Source organism: Telmatherina bonti (genome assembly GCF_933228915.1).
Source record: "Telmatherina bonti genome assembly, chromosome: 16".
NCBI lineage: Eukaryota > Metazoa > Chordata > Actinopteri > Atheriniformes > Telmatherinidae > Telmatherina > Telmatherina bonti.
The window spans coordinates 18,464,485-18,481,279 of record NC_136614.1 but is presented as its reverse complement, the minus strand read 5'-3'; the positions used below and the strand labels follow the sequence as shown (position 1 = coordinate 18,481,279).

General features: G+C 39.2%; 1 protein-coding gene across 5 annotated transcripts in view; it reads left to right on the top strand.

Annotated features, from left to right (window-relative positions):
* LOC306767501 (rho-associated protein kinase 2-like) overlaps positions 1-16,795 on the top strand; it is a 32,861-nt gene that overhangs the window by 8,859 nt on the left and 7,207 nt on the right. For all 5 annotated transcript variants that reach the window (XR_013771632.1, XR_013771633.1, XM_079255541.1 and 2 more), the window contains exons 5-23: positions 1,059-1,319; positions 1,907-2,051; positions 2,283-2,421; positions 4,046-4,137; positions 7,241-7,400; positions 8,453-8,549; positions 8,645-8,724; positions 8,855-8,903; positions 9,016-9,151; positions 9,361-9,452; positions 10,083-10,329; positions 11,180-11,286; positions 11,359-11,518; positions 12,368-12,528; positions 12,739-12,923; positions 13,609-13,678; positions 13,887-13,990; positions 14,541-14,727; positions 16,547-16,640. Coding sequence is in view for 3 of the 5 variants with exons in the window: in XM_079255541.1 (XP_079111667.1) it covers positions 1,059-1,319; positions 1,907-2,051; positions 2,283-2,421; positions 4,046-4,137; positions 7,241-7,400; positions 8,453-8,549; positions 8,645-8,724; positions 8,855-8,903; positions 9,016-9,151; positions 9,361-9,452; positions 10,083-10,329; positions 11,180-11,286; positions 11,359-11,518; positions 12,368-12,528; positions 12,739-12,923; positions 13,609-13,678; positions 13,887-13,990; positions 14,541-14,727; positions 16,547-16,640 (2,566 nt within the window). In the remaining 2 variants the exon portion in view is untranslated. The remainder of the gene's footprint in view (positions 1-1,058; positions 1,320-1,906; positions 2,052-2,282; positions 2,422-4,045; positions 4,138-7,240; positions 7,401-8,452; positions 8,550-8,644; positions 8,725-8,854; positions 8,904-9,015; positions 9,152-9,360; positions 9,453-10,082; positions 10,330-11,179; positions 11,287-11,358; positions 11,519-12,367; positions 12,529-12,738; positions 12,924-13,608; positions 13,679-13,886; positions 13,991-14,540; positions 14,728-16,546; positions 16,641-16,795) is intronic.

The window sequence follows — 16,795 nt, the reverse complement described above, 5'->3', positions numbered from 1 at the left end:
TTCTCAGTATACCACTTTTCTTCAGGAGAATATGTTTGTTCAAGCTTGTTGTATTTGACTGGAAGTAGTGGTCCAAAACCTGGTTATCTTGAACCAGAGCCAGCTTCTACTTTTAACCTAAGTCTGGTCAGATATCTACAAAAACACCAAAGTTGGGTTACATTCACAAATCTTTTCTGTTTTCTCCCTTTTTTTTTGTATATCAACACTGTACCCTTATCCAGAAGGAACTCTCTCTTTTTACTTACTTTTAAGCTGCTGATTTCCTGCAACTTAGTAATCTCTGACAAGGCGCAAGACTTCTGTTGTTTGTTAGACACATCTGTCTCTGTTGGTATCCCATCCATTATGTGATTAGACACAATGTATGGGGACTTTGACTTTGCCCCTGTTGCCCCTTTAGATAACATTGCAGCTGTGCAACTCTGTTCTCACTCAATATTGGACGGATTCAGATAAAGTTTTTTTTCCTCACTAATCATCTATATGTTTTGTTAAGTTTTGCCTCCAAAAGATGGTAAAAATAGCCTTAGATATATATTTTAAAAAAAATAGAAAAAATTCTGTTTTTCAGTTTGTCCTATACTGCATTTTGAGATACAGTATATAAGTATGGAAGACTAGGCAAATCGTAGGGAAGAAAGTGTTTATTTTAATGGATGTAACATTTATATAGATTAGCAGACCTATATACCATAAATCATGATGTAATGATTATTTTACAGGTATTAAAAGCAAAGCTTCTAACCATCTTTATTAAAATAAGTCCAATCATTTAGAAAAATTAGTAATATAAATTTAACCAAAAGGACACGCTAATTCAATATTTAACATTACAGCTTAACATACAGACCAAATACATTACAAATATGTTGATTTAAGAGGATAATCATGATGATTCCAATCTTTTTTACTACTATTTTTTTTTATTGAAAGAAGCACATAAATCTTTCAAAAGTAACACACTCACACACACAAATTGTGTTGTCATATCTTTAAACATCTTCACATTCTGATTAGCTCCTGGAATGATACTGACTGATAACATCTTCTCTCAGCTTTGCTGTGCGTTCCAAGATGATCGCCACCTGTATATGGTGATGGAGTTCATGCCAGGAGGAGATCTGGTCACCCTCACCATGAACTACGACATCCCAGAGAAGTGGGCTTGCTTCTACACGGCGGAAGTTGTGCTGGCGCTGGACTCCATCCATTCCATGGGCTTCATCCACCGAGATGTTAAACCTGACAACATGCTGCTTGACCAGCATGGACATCTCAAGTTGGCTGACTTTGGCACCTGCATGAAGATGGACTCGGTTGGTCGAGTCAACATGTCTCTCTTTGTGGTTTTCAGTTCTGCTTGACTCTTTGATTCTGACGAAAATACACCTTGTAAATCTGCTGAAATGAGGGTGAGATATTGAGGAAAAATCTTTAGGGCTCTACTACACCATCAGGTGTTGAGATGGTAGAAGTGGAGCTTACATCAGGCTATATTGAAGGTCTCTGAAGTTTTTGTGCTCACCATCCGATCCAGAGTTCAGCAGCGGTCTGCCTGCCTCCACTGCAGGCCAGAAGTGCTTTTCATCCTTTTGTTTTCATCACAGCGTTTTCAGAATAGCTGCCTCTACATATTTGAGCTCTCTGGAAAGCTGCTGTTAGACAGATGGTGTCATGTAATTGTGTCCCTTGTGCAAATATGTAGTCAAAACTGTGGGAGAGAGAAAAAAAGAAAGCTCAAAAACTACTTTTATACACTTGGTCTCAAAAAAAAAAAAAAAAAATGGTTTGATCACTAGCTAACAGGCTTTCCGAATGTCCTTTTCTTTAGCTGCTTTTTCACTCATATTTGGTCCAATTTGTACCTTGTCATAATGTGTGTGGTGTGTTTGCCTGTTTGCAGACTGGTATGGTGCGGTGTGACACAGCTGTAGGAACACCAGATTACATCTCTCCTGAGGTGCTTCAGTCTCAGGGTGGTGAAGGCCACTATGGCCGAGAATGCGACTGGTGGTCTGTAGGAGTTTTTATATATGAGATGCTAGTTGGTAAGTTTCCTCCCGCTCATTTAGTCATGTTTATACAAAGCAATATTATTTATTTCATATTGTTAGTGTGAAACTGCATCCTCTAAATCAATGGACTGATCAACTTTTATCTTTACAGGAATTGGCATGCGTCCTCTTAGATCCAGCATTACATTGTGAAAGAAAGCTTTTGTGTTTTTGTTGGCAGATCAATATTTGGAAGTTTTGACTTTTTATCCCCCCCCCTCACAGGTGAAACTCCTTTCTATGCCGAGTCCCTAGTTGGAACTTATGGAAAGATCATGAACCACCAGAACTCGCTGGTCTTTCCAGACGACATAGAGATGTCTCGGGATGCTAAAGATCTCATCTGTGCCTTTCTGACTGACAGGTTTGCAAAAGGAATTATAAAGGAATTATGTAGATTGTAGATGGATACAAGATCCATCAGGTTATCTCACTTTGTGTCATTGCATGACACTGTTTGGATTGTATTTTGTTACTGTGGCAGTAAAAATCTAACTTTTCTTAAACAATCAGATTTGTGGACCAGTTGAATTCTGGATGAGCTGAAAGCATTCTCATGCTGAGAAGTGCAGTTTGCATGACAATTATGCCGTCAGTCTTTGTGTCTGACAAGCAGAGATGAAACAACAAATGATTTTTTTTCCCATTTTATAAACCAAATGTGCTGTCAGAAAATAGTGTTACATTAATTTCCTTATTATTAGGGTCATTTAGTGCAGTTTTAATTCAGTTTTACTATAATTACTAGGATTTGTTCATTCATGGTTTCCTTTTTTCACTTGTGTGTAGGGGGGATTTTGTCGACTGGTTTTCTAAAAAATGTATTTATAAAGAGAAAAGAAAATCTATGATTTGGACAGAATTTTAATAAAAGTGGTGCATTTCTATTTTTAATAGTATTGGTATTTAAGGTAGAGGTTGCATAAAGGAGTTGATGGGTCATATTCTTGCTTTGTGCCCCCCCCCCCACACCTCCTCCTGGAAGAAACCACTTCCTGTTTACATTACCGACCCCGCCCCTTGAAGGGTCTTATACATAGACCCTTTTCTACCTTTATACAGAGCAGCCATTCATTTTTTCCCCCTCACTCAGTTTATTTACCTTCTTGCTCACCATACTCTCACCACAGACAGGATCTCACATGTGTGTATGGCTGTCCAGTTTCACAAGCACACACACACACACACACACACACCTACACATTGACACATACATGCACACACTGACCGGTGACTACACGCTCTTAACCCACACGCTCTGTCACTGTCTTCCCATCTTGCTGATTCACTCGTGTATCCACAACCACTCTGTTTGTATTCTTTAATGTTTTTTTTCCCTTCGGTTTTTTTTTTCTCTTTGTGTTTTAAACTTATTCCTCCACTTTTCTGCCAGTTTCCATTTCACTGTTTTCTCCTCTTCCTTCTCTACTCCTTCAGTTTTCTGAGTAATGAAATATAACTTTCACGGCTGACTTTTTTTTTTTTATAAGGGGGTTTGAAAACTGTACTCCCCCCCCTCTCTCACACACACACACACATACACAAAACACACTCTTGGCCTCTCTTCCTCTTGGCTGCATCTGGAATGTCCCACACGTGGCAAGCCCAAACTGCCGCACCCCTCTTCAGCTCTGTACCCAGAGGTGGAGGAGGGAGGGCTAGGGAGCAAAAAGGGAGAGACACAGAGGAGAAGGAGCAAAGTTGTAATAGTTGCACTGAGTTAGGGTTGTTGATGTCTCTTTATGCCCTCTGATCCCACTCTGGAACTTTATTATATCTGGTCTGCCTGAACAGAGGAGGTTCTCTACACCAGTGGTCATGCGGCTCTCCATGCTGGTCAGTGTGGTCAGTGGAGAGTAGTCATTCCACTAAGCTCTGTGTGTTTGGGATGACATGTTAGTGATGGTGGGAGGAGGTGAGGGGTGGGGTGTGTTTTGCGTTCACACAGAGGCAACTCTGCTTTCAGTCTGACTTCTCTCTGTGTGCAGGAAAGTTCGCTTGGGTCGCACTGGAATAGATGAAATCAAGTGTCATCCCTTCTTTAAGAACGACCAGTGGACCTTTGACAACATCCGAGAGAGTAAGTGTGTAAAGATGCATGTTGTTTTATTTATTTATATTTCTTATAATTGCCCCTACTTATTAAATCCCTAAATTGCAGGTGCAGATTTTTTCTTTTCTGCTGTAATTTGTTCTTGTTGCCATTTACGTCCTATCACCTCCAGTCTATTCCTTTGCAGATCTGTTTGGGTTTAGCCAGAGATTGAAGTTTATTTCGAGCTTCTGAGCCAGTAAGCCTTCAAATATGGTGCACATGCTCTCCATATGCTCCCACTCATCTCTCGCAATATATGAAGAGATGTTGCACAGAGGAGGAGCTCATATATTTGCAAAAACCCTGCTGGATAAACAACAACGTATAGAAACATCTTCAATATACATTTAAAAGAATGAAAAATTCAAATCAGCAGTTTTATCGTTCAATGTGATAAATGATAGAAACAGTTAGGTGTTGTCTGACTGTCTAAACATCCTGTGAAGGGTAGTGCAGACACTTTTGTAGGAAAAATATCAGTGGCATACATCCTTTGATAGTTCTGCAGCACACACACACACACACACACTGAGACACACAGATCATTTTCATATTCCAACCATGTTTCCAAAAAAAAAAAAAAAAGAAAATTCGCACACAGGAAAAAATGTAAATTAAAGTATGCTACAACTGAGGCTTATCAGTAAAGTGAAGCCTTGTCTTCCGCATGATGTCCTGGAAAGGGTCATTCATGCTTTTATTTTCTCTAGACTGGACTACTGCAGCTCGCTTTATACTGGGATTGATCATTCTCTCCGTCGTTTACAGCTGGTCCAGAACTCAGCTGCTTGCTTGTTAACGGGGAAAAGACGGTGTGTGTGAGCACATTACCCTTGTACTGGGTTCCATTCACTGGAAGAATAGCTTTTAAAGTTTTACTTTTGGTTTTTAAATGTCTAAATGGTCTGGCAACTTTGTACCTTTCGGAGCTTCTGCTGCACCGTCATCGTCCTGTCAGAGCTCTGAGATCCGAAGACCAGATGCTCTTAGTGGTCCCTAGGACTCGACTTGTGCCTTGTGGAGAAAGAGCCTTTTCTATAGCAGACCCCAAATTCAGGAATGATCTCTCTATTTCTGTGAGCTCTGCTACAACTTTAAGTGTTTTTAAGTCTCTTTTAAAAGCAAATCTTTTAAAAGAGACTTAAAAACTCCAGAGAGCAGGACTACTTGGCCTCCTTTTTTGTTTATATGTTTTTTCATTTTTTTAATGTTGATTTATTTTATTAACCTGTACAGCACTTTGGATACCTTGTGGTTTATGAAAGTGCTCTATAAATAAGGTTTTGATTTGATTTAATTTGATTGGATACAAGCAAATTTGTAGGGCTGTTTTGAAATTTTAGGGGTGAAATTTTTCAGTCTGTTCTCTTTATACTGTTTTTAACTAAATGCAGAGTAATATTATTATAATATTTGCATTGTTTTTCTTGACATTTCCCCACAGCATCCAAGTTTGTAAATACTGTTATAACAGGTTTGTTTAGCTACATAAGTAATGATAGATAGTGTGTATTACAATGAATGAAGCTCACAGATTACTCATTCCAGCTTCCTTTGGCAAAACATAATTATAATTATATATGCTTGCTTCAGGAAATAAGTAAACAGGTTTTTCTTTTATCTGTCACTTACTACATTATCCTTCATTTACTTGGGAAGGAAAGCAGAAACTACAAAGGCAGCAGAATTTACAAAAAAAATATTTCTGAGAACTATGAACAGGACCTCTGTGTCTGCACGTGATTACCTTCAGACTCTTTCTTCCTCTTCTCTCCTCCTCTCTGCTTCGCCTGGCTCTGATTATAGCAACAGAAGAAACTTCTGATCAGAACCTGGCAGCCTGGAACATGAAACCACTGCTGTGCCATTGCTGTGCAAGTTGGCTCTGTTCATGTTTGCACACGCTTGTCCTGTCTCTCAGACACACACACACACACACACACACACACACACACACACACACACACACACACACACACACACACACACACACACACACTCCAAACCTGATGCCGTAGACCTGAATGCACTCCTGTGCTCTCTGTGTTGGTTTAAGAAAGACACGGCTACCTGCTGTGTGTGGCTTTAACTCTGTTTGGCATCAGTTTTTTTCTGTTTTCTTGTTTATTAAGCATTAGCCGGTTTGAGGGCAGAGAAGCCAATGCCATGGATGGATGATTGGATGGGTTGGGAGGCGGCGTATCCCATAGCGACGGGTGGGGCAGGCCATGCGGCCTGTTCTAATGAGAGGGGTGCCCCAGTTTGAAGGGTTTCCCCCGCTCTTTCACTCTCACTGTGGCCACAACTGCCTGTCATTAGTCCTCCGCTATCAGAGAGCATTCTGGGAAGTCATGCCACAAGGGCCTCTGTGTCTCTTTTCTGTCTCACCACACGTAGGCCTTTTTTTTTTTTCCCGTCTCTTCTTTTTTATTCCCCCCTCATTTGTTTCATTCCTTTGCTTGATCTCTCCCTGTATTTTCTCCACTGTCACCGAGTCACATTTGTCACACTGGGGGTTGTGTTTTGACCCAACAGTAATGAGCTCTTTGCTCAGAGCTGGAATTGCACTGGTCTGAGGAATTTGATCCATAATGGCTCCTTTTTTTTTTCTTAATTACAATCTATTTATAGACTAAAGGAGTAGCTTAGTTTTATCTGATTGGCTTCTTGATGTATTTTGCCTCAATGTTGTGCAAACTTTTTCAAGTGTGCCTGCTCCTGTAAGAAGGGATCAGAAAGAGGCTTCTTTGCTGCCGTGGTTATGTTTCATTTGTGAAAGGCAACTGTGTATGGGGCACAAAGTGAGCACTGTGCAGGAAAAGGAGTGGTGTCAAGCTCACGCCAGCCTGTAGAAAACGTACTTCTACTACAAGCCGTGCCAAAGTTGGCACAGAGATTGTTTAAACTGGTCTGTGCTAAGGCATTTTGGATAGTGCTTTAAATTTAAATGCCATCATAGTAGTTTTATCTCTGGGTATCACATTAATACTAAACAGCATATTTCACCTTAGTCTCTCCTGGTTTGCACCTCACTATTAACCTGCTTTGTTTTTTTTTTTTACTCTATTACTCTGTTTCTGTCTTCCAGCTGTGGCTCCAGTTGTGCCAGAGCTGCACAGTGACATAGACACCACTAACTTTGATGACATTGAGGAGGATAAAGGAGATGCAGAGACCTTTCCTCCACCCAGAGCCTTTGTGGGCAACCAGCTACCATTTGTTGGCTTCACTTATTTCAAGGAGGATCAGTAAGTTTTTGTTTTTTCTGATTTTATAAGGAATTTTTACCTTTATTCATATTTTCAGACCTTTAAGTTTTATTCATGACGCTGCGATTATAGTTGAAAGTTGCACAGTAGGAGACAAGCTTGATGTGCCAAGAATTAGAGAGAAAAACAGCTTTTGACGCCTGTACCTTTAAAACAGTCTCACCACAGTCAAGACACTGTATCCCTGTTTGACTTCAACACTGCCAGCTTGTTCTGACAGTCTGCTTGACAGTCGCCCTTGCTTTTAATTCATTTACTCTTCTATCCAACTTTTGCTTTAAAAGCATTAAAAAAAAAAAAAAAAAAAAAAGTTGTTAATTAGATTTATGTATCCTTTGTTTCCTGAGGCATGATTTAGGTTTGTAATCAACACAGTGAAAGTTTAGTTGTTACTTTTCAGTCACATTAATCTAAGAAGACAGGGACAAGGTCAAAACAATGAACCTTTCAGGAAATGACTGGCCGGCTCTTGTAGCCATGCATCATCCAAATTACTGACGGCACATAAATATTAACAAAATATTGACCGATGATACCGCTCACCCAACTGAATTTTTGGTTGTTTGCATTTGTAAATTATATCATTGTTCTAAATCCTGCTCTCATAAAGCTGTCACTGCACAGTATTTTTTTTATTTTGTGTTCTGAACATTGTTTTTGTCAAATTTATGACATGTTTTTTCAATGTGTCAATTTTTTTTTTTTTTTTCAGTTTTGTTGCATGTGTGGTTTGGTTTGGTTTTTCGATGCAGAGCCTTTGGAGAAATAAAACAGATGGAAAATAAAGCTGATGACACATCCTCTCAGTTGTTTACAGAACATTATAAATGCTTTCTTAGTGGTGGCCATTACATCATATAAACTTGGTTTGGATGAACATTCAGGTTCATGTGTTGAGCCAATGGGGTTTATTGTCTCAGTTATGACAAAATTGCTGACTTGATTGTAGAAGTTTGGACCTTTCGGTTAACTTAGTCTGGCGTTGTGAAGTCATTAAAGAATCATAAGTCTTACCGGCACTTCTCTTCCAGGCTGCTGAGGACAACAAGCAGCAGCAACGTGGAGGATTCAGAAGACTGCAAGGAAAATTCTGAGGATAAGGAAAACTGTTTGGACAATACGAAAGAGGTTTGTGTCAAAAGGAGCGACGAGACAGAAGATGAAATATGGTTACTTAAAGTGATCGTGCTATTTTTAATTTCCTGTCGTCGGACTGCCTACAGCTGCAGAAAAAGCTCCATCAGTTGGAGGAGCAGCTCGACCATGAGATGCAGGCCAAAGATGAGCTGGAACAAAAGTGCAAGTATGACTGAACACGCACAATAAGCCGAGCGCTGTGAAACATTCTGCTACACAGTTTCCTTCTTTGTCACATTCTTACTACCTAAGAGCACCTTTCTTTTTTATATAGTAAAAACATTTTTTCTCCCCAGAAACGCGACCAACCGTTTAGACAAGCTGGTTAAAGAGTTGGATAAGGAGGTAGGAACAGATGGAAGGATGGTTGGATGCACTTTGACCTTGTTTGATGGTTAGTTTGCCAAGTTTTTTTTTTACCCTCACGTACACTATGTGTGAATGTTTCTCTGATCAGATGAACAGCAGGCAGAGAGTTGAGGCCTCGCTGAGGCAGCTGGAGCGAGAGCGAGCATTGCTGCAACACCAGAGTGCTGAGAGCCTCCGCAAGGTGGAGATCGAAGCTGACAGGAAACGCAGCCTGGAGAATGAGTGTGAGTGCCTGAAAATGATCATTACCAGCCTTTTGAGACATCACTGTATTTGTACAAATCTTACTCGGTTCTCATTTTCTGACAAAAGTATTGAAATATTGCAGTTATGCTTGAGTAAATTTAGGGAGGTTGTTGCACCTCCAGACTGTGCAGAGCGTCTTTTCACAAATCCTACTAACCCTCTTAGTTACTGTGTGTTTGCTCGTCAGTGAACAACCTGAGGGACCAGCTGGAGGATCTGAAGAAGAGGAACCAGCACTCGCAGATTTCCAATGAGAAAAACATACAGCTTCAAAAACAAGTATGAATGGAGCTTTTCATGGGCAAATTTCATAAATTTGCATGTAATCAGAGTTTTGTGGAGTTTTCTCAGCCGTCGGCAGCCATGAGCTTGTTTATGCAGATGCCTAGCACTCAGGAAAATAAGAAATTGTTGCCCACACAACTCAAGAGGACCATATAAAGACAGCAATGACTTTTACAATGTAGCCATTTCTGTTTTTAGTAGAAATAAGAAATGGTAAAGAAAAAAAACACAGGGCAGTTTTCTACACCACCAAAATAGAAGTAAATGAATAAACGAACAAACCTGATGCACTTTTAAATAGTTGCCTCTGCAACAGCTTATTGATCATATACAGCTTAAATAGACTACCATAAGAAGCTTGTTCTGGAATTTTACCTTCACAGTGCCAAGCCTCTGTAAAAAGGAAAATCTATGGATAGATCTCAAAATAGCAGTTCATGTAAGATAGACTCAAACTAACAACCTTTTGAAGAAAGAGTGAAAGGAAATCTCCAAAACAAGAATATGAAGCGTTTAAAAACTGTTATACAAGGGTGTAAATACTACTGTGATTACCACATTGCAGACAGGGGAAAAGTGGAACCATTATCTGTTTATTTGTTGTTGTTTTGTTTTTTCCTTTAGCTCGAGGATGCCAATGCTGTACTTCAGACTGAGCAGGAAGCAGTGGCACGGCTGAAGAAGAGTCAAGCAGAGTTACAAAAACAAGCCCAAAGCCTCCAGGTCAGCCTAAAGGAGATGCAGGAGAAGTGTCACCAGCTGGAAAACAGTAAGATGGAGCTGGAAAAGCAGCTGAGAGGGCTGCAGACTGAGCTGGAGGAGGAGAAGAGAGATTCCAACCTCAGGACAGAAACTATAACTGAGCTGCAAGGTAAGACATGGCTGTCATGTATAGCTTGATTATAGTTGTCATTTAGTATTATTAAAAATAACTTGGGAAATAATATCAAATAGACCTAATCTGAAATTTTCCTATTTTTGTTATATTTGTCATTCATATTTCGCATTAACAGTGAAACCCATAAGCAATAAAATATCAGTAAAGTGTGGTTCCTAAATTCATGAAAAAACTTACATTGTGTTTGTAACATAGCTACAATTTTCACCAGAAAACAAAAAATAAATAAATTATCAATACTCAAGCTGGATCTTCATAGGCTTCTTCAGAAATACCTTCGTAAATTTTTCCTCAGTTATGGAAGAAAAACATGACACAACCTGGAGCTGTTGGCCAAACATACTGTTCGATGTGAAGCATGTTTTGGAAGCATCCTTGGGAAATGTCCGCTCATAGGTGGAAACATCTGCTCTTAAGACTGAGAGTGAAGCAAGAGGCTGTAAAAGTCGAGGCAAAACCAGAGCCAGAACGTACTGCGAGATGCCGTTTGGAAAGTTGAACGTGTTCTGTCCATGCAGAGAGGCCAGCTGCTGAAGTCAGAGGGGATCTGGTGAAACAATCAGCCTGTTTTCTGCGATGCCTCATTTTTTTTTTTTTTTTTTTTATTCTCACATTAGTAAAAACCTACTGGTGGGCGGAGCGTGGGAGAGGGAAAAATAAACTTACATGTGCCATGTTTGCTATATATTTGATGACAAACATGGAACGATGCATTATGTAATGTCTGAAACGGAACAGTTCAGGTGCATGTTTGTCTCCTTGATGAACAGGTCACTTTAAAATCTTTAATACTTTTTCCCTAATTCCTTCTCCTTTCTGTAAGGAAATATCTCTGGTCTGGAAGAGGAGATGAAAGAGATGAAATCATCTCTATCCAAAGTCCAAACTGACAAAAAGGAGCTGCAGAAAAAACTCAATGATCTTGAAAAGGTTGGTCGCCACCTCTGTTGAGTTTGCAATGTAAAAACACGTTACACCACTAACATCAATGTTTGACTGCAGGAAAAGAGCAACCAAGAGATCGACCTGACGTTCAAACTCAAGTCACTCCAGCAGAGTTTGGAGCAGGAGGAGGCGGAACACAAAGCCACCAAAGCCAAGCTGGCTGATAAACACTCAATCAAACAATCCCTTGAAGAGGCCAAATCCGAAGCCTTGAGAGGTGGGCAGGGGAGGGAAAAAGCAGAGGTTGAATCTATAGCTGTGTCCCAATTCTGGGTCTTGGTGCGCCACTAGCCAACGACTCCACACTTCAAAGTGCGCACACACTGAATTGGGATACAGCTTTTGTTTTATTAGGCTAACTGTACACAGACACCCCAGTAATAACAACAAAGATCCAAACAAACTGCCAGTTATTAAAGGTAGAGTATGTAAGATTTTCAATATTTTCAAAATAAATTAACTAAAAAAAATAACTACAATCATAATTAGATAGTTTTTTAAACATGTAGGTTCCAGTCTGTCCATATTTAATGTTATCAAATTACAAGTTTAATTAATGACAAAGATCCTTCTTGAATGTTTTCTGACCAGTAAAAAAAAAAAAGTACCTTTTTTCCACCAGTAGGGGGAGTATAAGCCCATTTATTGCAGAGCGGCTCTGAGCTACAGCTCACAAGCGATTCCTGCCATCATTGGAGCTGGCAAGGAGGAGGGGTGAGGGGTGAGTTTTGCTCATTACTGCCAACCTGTGGTCGTTTGTGGAGGTAGCAGTCTTGTGGTTTTGCTCACAACCTGGTGTTTGTCACCTGGTGGTGGAAAGAATCGCCTTGAAATCTTACATACTCTGCCTTTAAAGTCAGTAAGCGGGTCGATGGATAAAGTAGACTATTTGCGGTAGACATTTGCAACAGCATACATCCAACAGTATGACAGAAAGCTAATAGACTTGCCTTTAGGTACTTTACTACATGTCCTTTTCTGGTGTTCTGTGCAAGTTGATTGAAAGAGCAGAGGGTCTTTGCTGTTTCTGTAGCAAGTTAATAACTTGTTTTTTCCTGTGGCACAGAGATGGAGTGCACCCTGCAGGAAGAGCGCAGTTTAAAGCTGCAGGTGGAGGGAAAACTCCTGCAGCTGGAGAAGACTCACTCCATGCTGGACTGTGACTATAAACAGACACAGCAGAAGCTGGATGAGCTGCAGGCACAGAAGGAGAAACTCTCTGAAGAGGTGCATCCTCCTTAGTATATGGAGTGTAATCAGATTTTATAATTAGAGCAGCTGTTCTTCAGTGCATATCTTACATCCTTCATATAAATGGTGGATTGCAGTTTTATTTTGTTATAATTAGGTTTTAATTACTTGCATATCTATTATTCTGTAAGTCTACACTGATGTAATTGGTCTCAACACTTAGCAGGTAATTCTGTTTGTCTGCAGGTGATGCACCTTACCTTACGCTTGGAGAAGGAGATGCATAAGAGGAGTTTGAGCCAGAGTGAACTGAAGATGCAGAACCAGCAGGTTTCTGTCCTCTGCTCCTCAGAGAAACAGCTCAAACAGGAGCTCAACCAGCTGCTGGACATAAAGCAGATCCTGGAAAAACAGAACCAGGAGCTACGCAGGTCAGCCTTGGAGACAAAGCGAGCACAATATACGGCAACACTGGTAGATGATGCTAAAATGAAAAGAATGGGGAAAATCAATGTGATGTTGATAATACAGTATGATAATCTAATAGCATTATATTAGGGCTGTGATGATTTGCTTTTTTCCCCGATTCGATTCAGACTTTTTTGGGGTACCAATTCGATTTATATCGCGATTCTCACAATTCTTGTAAAATAAAATGTATAAAACTTTTTTTTTTTTTTTTTTGCTCGTCAGTTTTTCTTGATTTCAGCGGGGGGAAAAAACAACAGAGTAGCCGGATCATCATTCTGCTGCAATAATTCCCTAGAACACAAGTAAAAAGATCAATAAAAACAACAAAAATGACAAAAATTTTAAAATGGATTTTTTTTTATTTGTTTGAAAAGAAAATCTCAATTTTAAAATTGTGAAGCCAAAACATCCTGATTTTCGATTTTTTTTATTAGATTTTCTCATTCCTACATTATATTTAGTTTTCTATTGATATAGTGATGATAATGTTCATATAAGAATGTTTTCAGTCTCTGTAATCATATGTGGAAAGTCTGATATAATAACAAGCATAATGCAAACATAACAGCAGCATTTGGAGCTGCCTTGGCTCTGGTGTTCAGCTGATACTCAACAGGGATTGACAGATTTTTCATGCCATTTCAGGGAAAAGCAAGACGCTGATGGCCAGTTGAAGGAGCTGAAGGACCAGCTGGAGGCAGAACAGCATTTCACAGTAACTCTTTTTTTTTTTTTTTTTTCTTTCTTTTTTTTCTCTCAAATGACATTGACAGCCAAATATGTAAAATTCAACCTAACTAAAAGAAATTTCACAGATTTGCATTCTTCAAAAGCATCTCTCCTTTTCAAACCCTGCTTCTCACATGTATTAAACATTATACTCCTTATATGCAACTTTAATTGGTTTAATGTTTTCATCACAGACCCTGTACAAGACGCAGGTCCGTGAGCTGAAAGATGAGTGTGATGAGAAGAATAAGCTGTACAAAGAAGCCCAGCGGCGACTGGCAGAATACCAGGAGGAAAGGTAAATGTGGCTGTGAAGCTTTGCCTTCCTAAACAAATAACAGAAACTTCTAGATATACAAAAAAGAAGAAAATGTGTTAAATTCAACAGGAGGTGGAGACATGCCAAAGATAAAGAACAAAAGTAACTGGATAGTTGGTGAAACAGTAGAGCTCAAGCTTTTGTTTTCAGTCAAACATCAGTTTCAGTTACTCATGCCCAGCTAAACAAAGCAGATCGGGTGTTATCTCTACTTTTAAGAATGAAGCAGACTCTTCAGATTAGTGTCATTTGCCCTGCAGAATTCATCTTGCAGCCAAAAACCTAATACAAATTAGCTGCAGTTCCTGATGCACTAAATCCAAATATACTGTTTTATTCAGTCTAACTCTCACTTGGAAACACTGTCAATGACAAAAATGTCATTGACTTATTAATGTATGGTCACGGGATAGCCAGAGGATTTCTAGCTGGGTTAATAATGACAGGGTTTCAGTGCTGTTCAAAGATTTGTAAAGCTCCTGTAGTTTGGTACCATAATAGCTGTTCATGCTTTCTTTTCCCCCTGCAGGGATTCTCTGGCTTCTCAGCTGGAAACCAGCTTGACCAAAGCTGATTCTGAACACCTTGCTCGCTCCATCGCTGAAGAGCAGTACTCTCTTCTGGAGAAGGAGAAAATCATGAGGGAGCTGGAAATCAAAGACATGATGGCAAGACACAAACAGGAGCTCAACGACAAGGAGGCCACCATCACCTCAGTACGATAAGTTTACTGTAGTTTGGTATTCAAACACAACACTTCAGAGAGATCATGTTTTAAATCCACTTTTCTTGTTTTTACGTATGGCAGAGTATGTGCTAAGCTCAAACATATTACTCTTTTTGTTACGGTAGTATAATAAGTCAACTAATGTTTTGCCAGGTAAATGTTTTTAACACAAAGGTGCCACAGCAGGAAATGTTTAGCTTACATTATAGAACCAGCCCAAAAAAATTATTCATACAGTATATACAAAGCTAATGCACCCAGTCTGCTCTGTTGACTTTTTAGGTCGTGCTTTAGTTGAACATTTGTTCAGTCGGGATTAGGTTTGGCTGTTGATTCATACAGCAGTGCTTTACTGTAATACACTGGACATTCAGTTACACTGGGGGTTCAAATTACACAGGGGCTTTTGGGGGAGCCTTATTTTCAGGCGTGTACCACGACTTCCGAGGTCACACATATACATTAATGCACAGCAGCTTTGTTGGAAGCAGAGTTACTGCCTAAACATTCTGCTGCTTCTCTACTGATACATTCAGAAACAAGCAAAACAATACAATGGTGTTGAAACAACAGCTACTCTAGTGAGTCAGTGTCACTGAAACAGAATACATACTACTTCATAAACGTACTCGCATCATCATCAAAATATTAAAATACACCTCTGTTTAAAAGGGCTAAGTCCAGTCCTGTTTGTTAGCCTACCCTGAGTCAGAAGTGGCCATTAAACCGCTTTGATAGAAGTTTTCCAAAGTAACAAACTCGCTGCTGACACATTCAGTAACACTTTTTAAGTGAACGGTATGGGTGGCTTCCTGAATGCGGTAATTAAGAGTGTAACGCCTCCACACTTGGATGGCCACTGAAAGTATTAATGCAAAGTCATCTCAAATAGTAAATATGTCACAAAAATGTAACATATTTACTATTTATGTTGTAAATGAATAAACATACAACACTGAGAAATGAATGCTTGTACAACTTTGACTCAATGTCTCAGCAGAGTGTTTTACAGAGAGCTCATTTCTGTAGTTGTAACCATGGATATGTGTCATATAAATAAATGCCTGCAACAAATGTACTCATGTAAAATATGCTGGTGTAAAATAGCAAAAGTTTGCTGGTTTTTTGTTAGAGAACTTATAATTAATGTGGCTGTTATGGCACTGAACCCATCGAACCTAACACCGACTGCAGGGGGAACATGTAATAATCTGTAATAAGGACGAAATACTTTCCACAAAAGCCAGTTAGAAAACTAAATATGAGAACATCTGTTTTTGTAGCTGCTATTTATTTTATTTATTTCTTAGCTTTTAGGTTCTTATTTTTTCAGCCACTAAAATCATATCTTTTATTATCAATAGAATGAGCCATAAAATCCACTGCACAAAAAATGAATAGATTACTGAATGTATTAAAGTATTCTTAATTGTTACTTTTAATAAATACATTTTGATTTAGTACATGATCAGATATTGTGCAAAATCACAGACTCATTGTCAATATCTGATAATGTGACTTACTTGACTCTTTCCACAATTTCTTCTGTATTTACTGTTTAGACTAAACCAAAAGTGGACATTGGGAATATTTTCTTTTAAATATTTTACCCCCACTTTTGGTCAGTATTTCTGCGGGGTGCCTTTATTACTTTGATTTACTAATAGTTAACTGTTTTCAATATGTAGCTCCATCAAATTCTAGCGCTGCCAGCCACTGAAATGAAGTGAAGCAAACTTTTTTTTCCCTTGCTTTTTTACCAGATCTAAGGCTGACACTAACTAATATGTCCACTGTCTCTCTCACAGCTGGAAGAGTCCAACCGCACTCTGACGGTGGATGTAGCCAACCTGGCTAGTGAGAAAGAAGAGCTGAACAACCAGCTGAAAGAAATGCAGCAACGTGAGTTTAATTTTGAGTTAATTACCACCAGAGACAACAGAATTCCACTGAAATGTCATTTCCACTCATCCCTGAACAAAAGTACTTGGTTGTCTTACATATACACATGATTTATAAGGGGAAATGTGTAAAAAATTGTCCACTTAATCAGAATA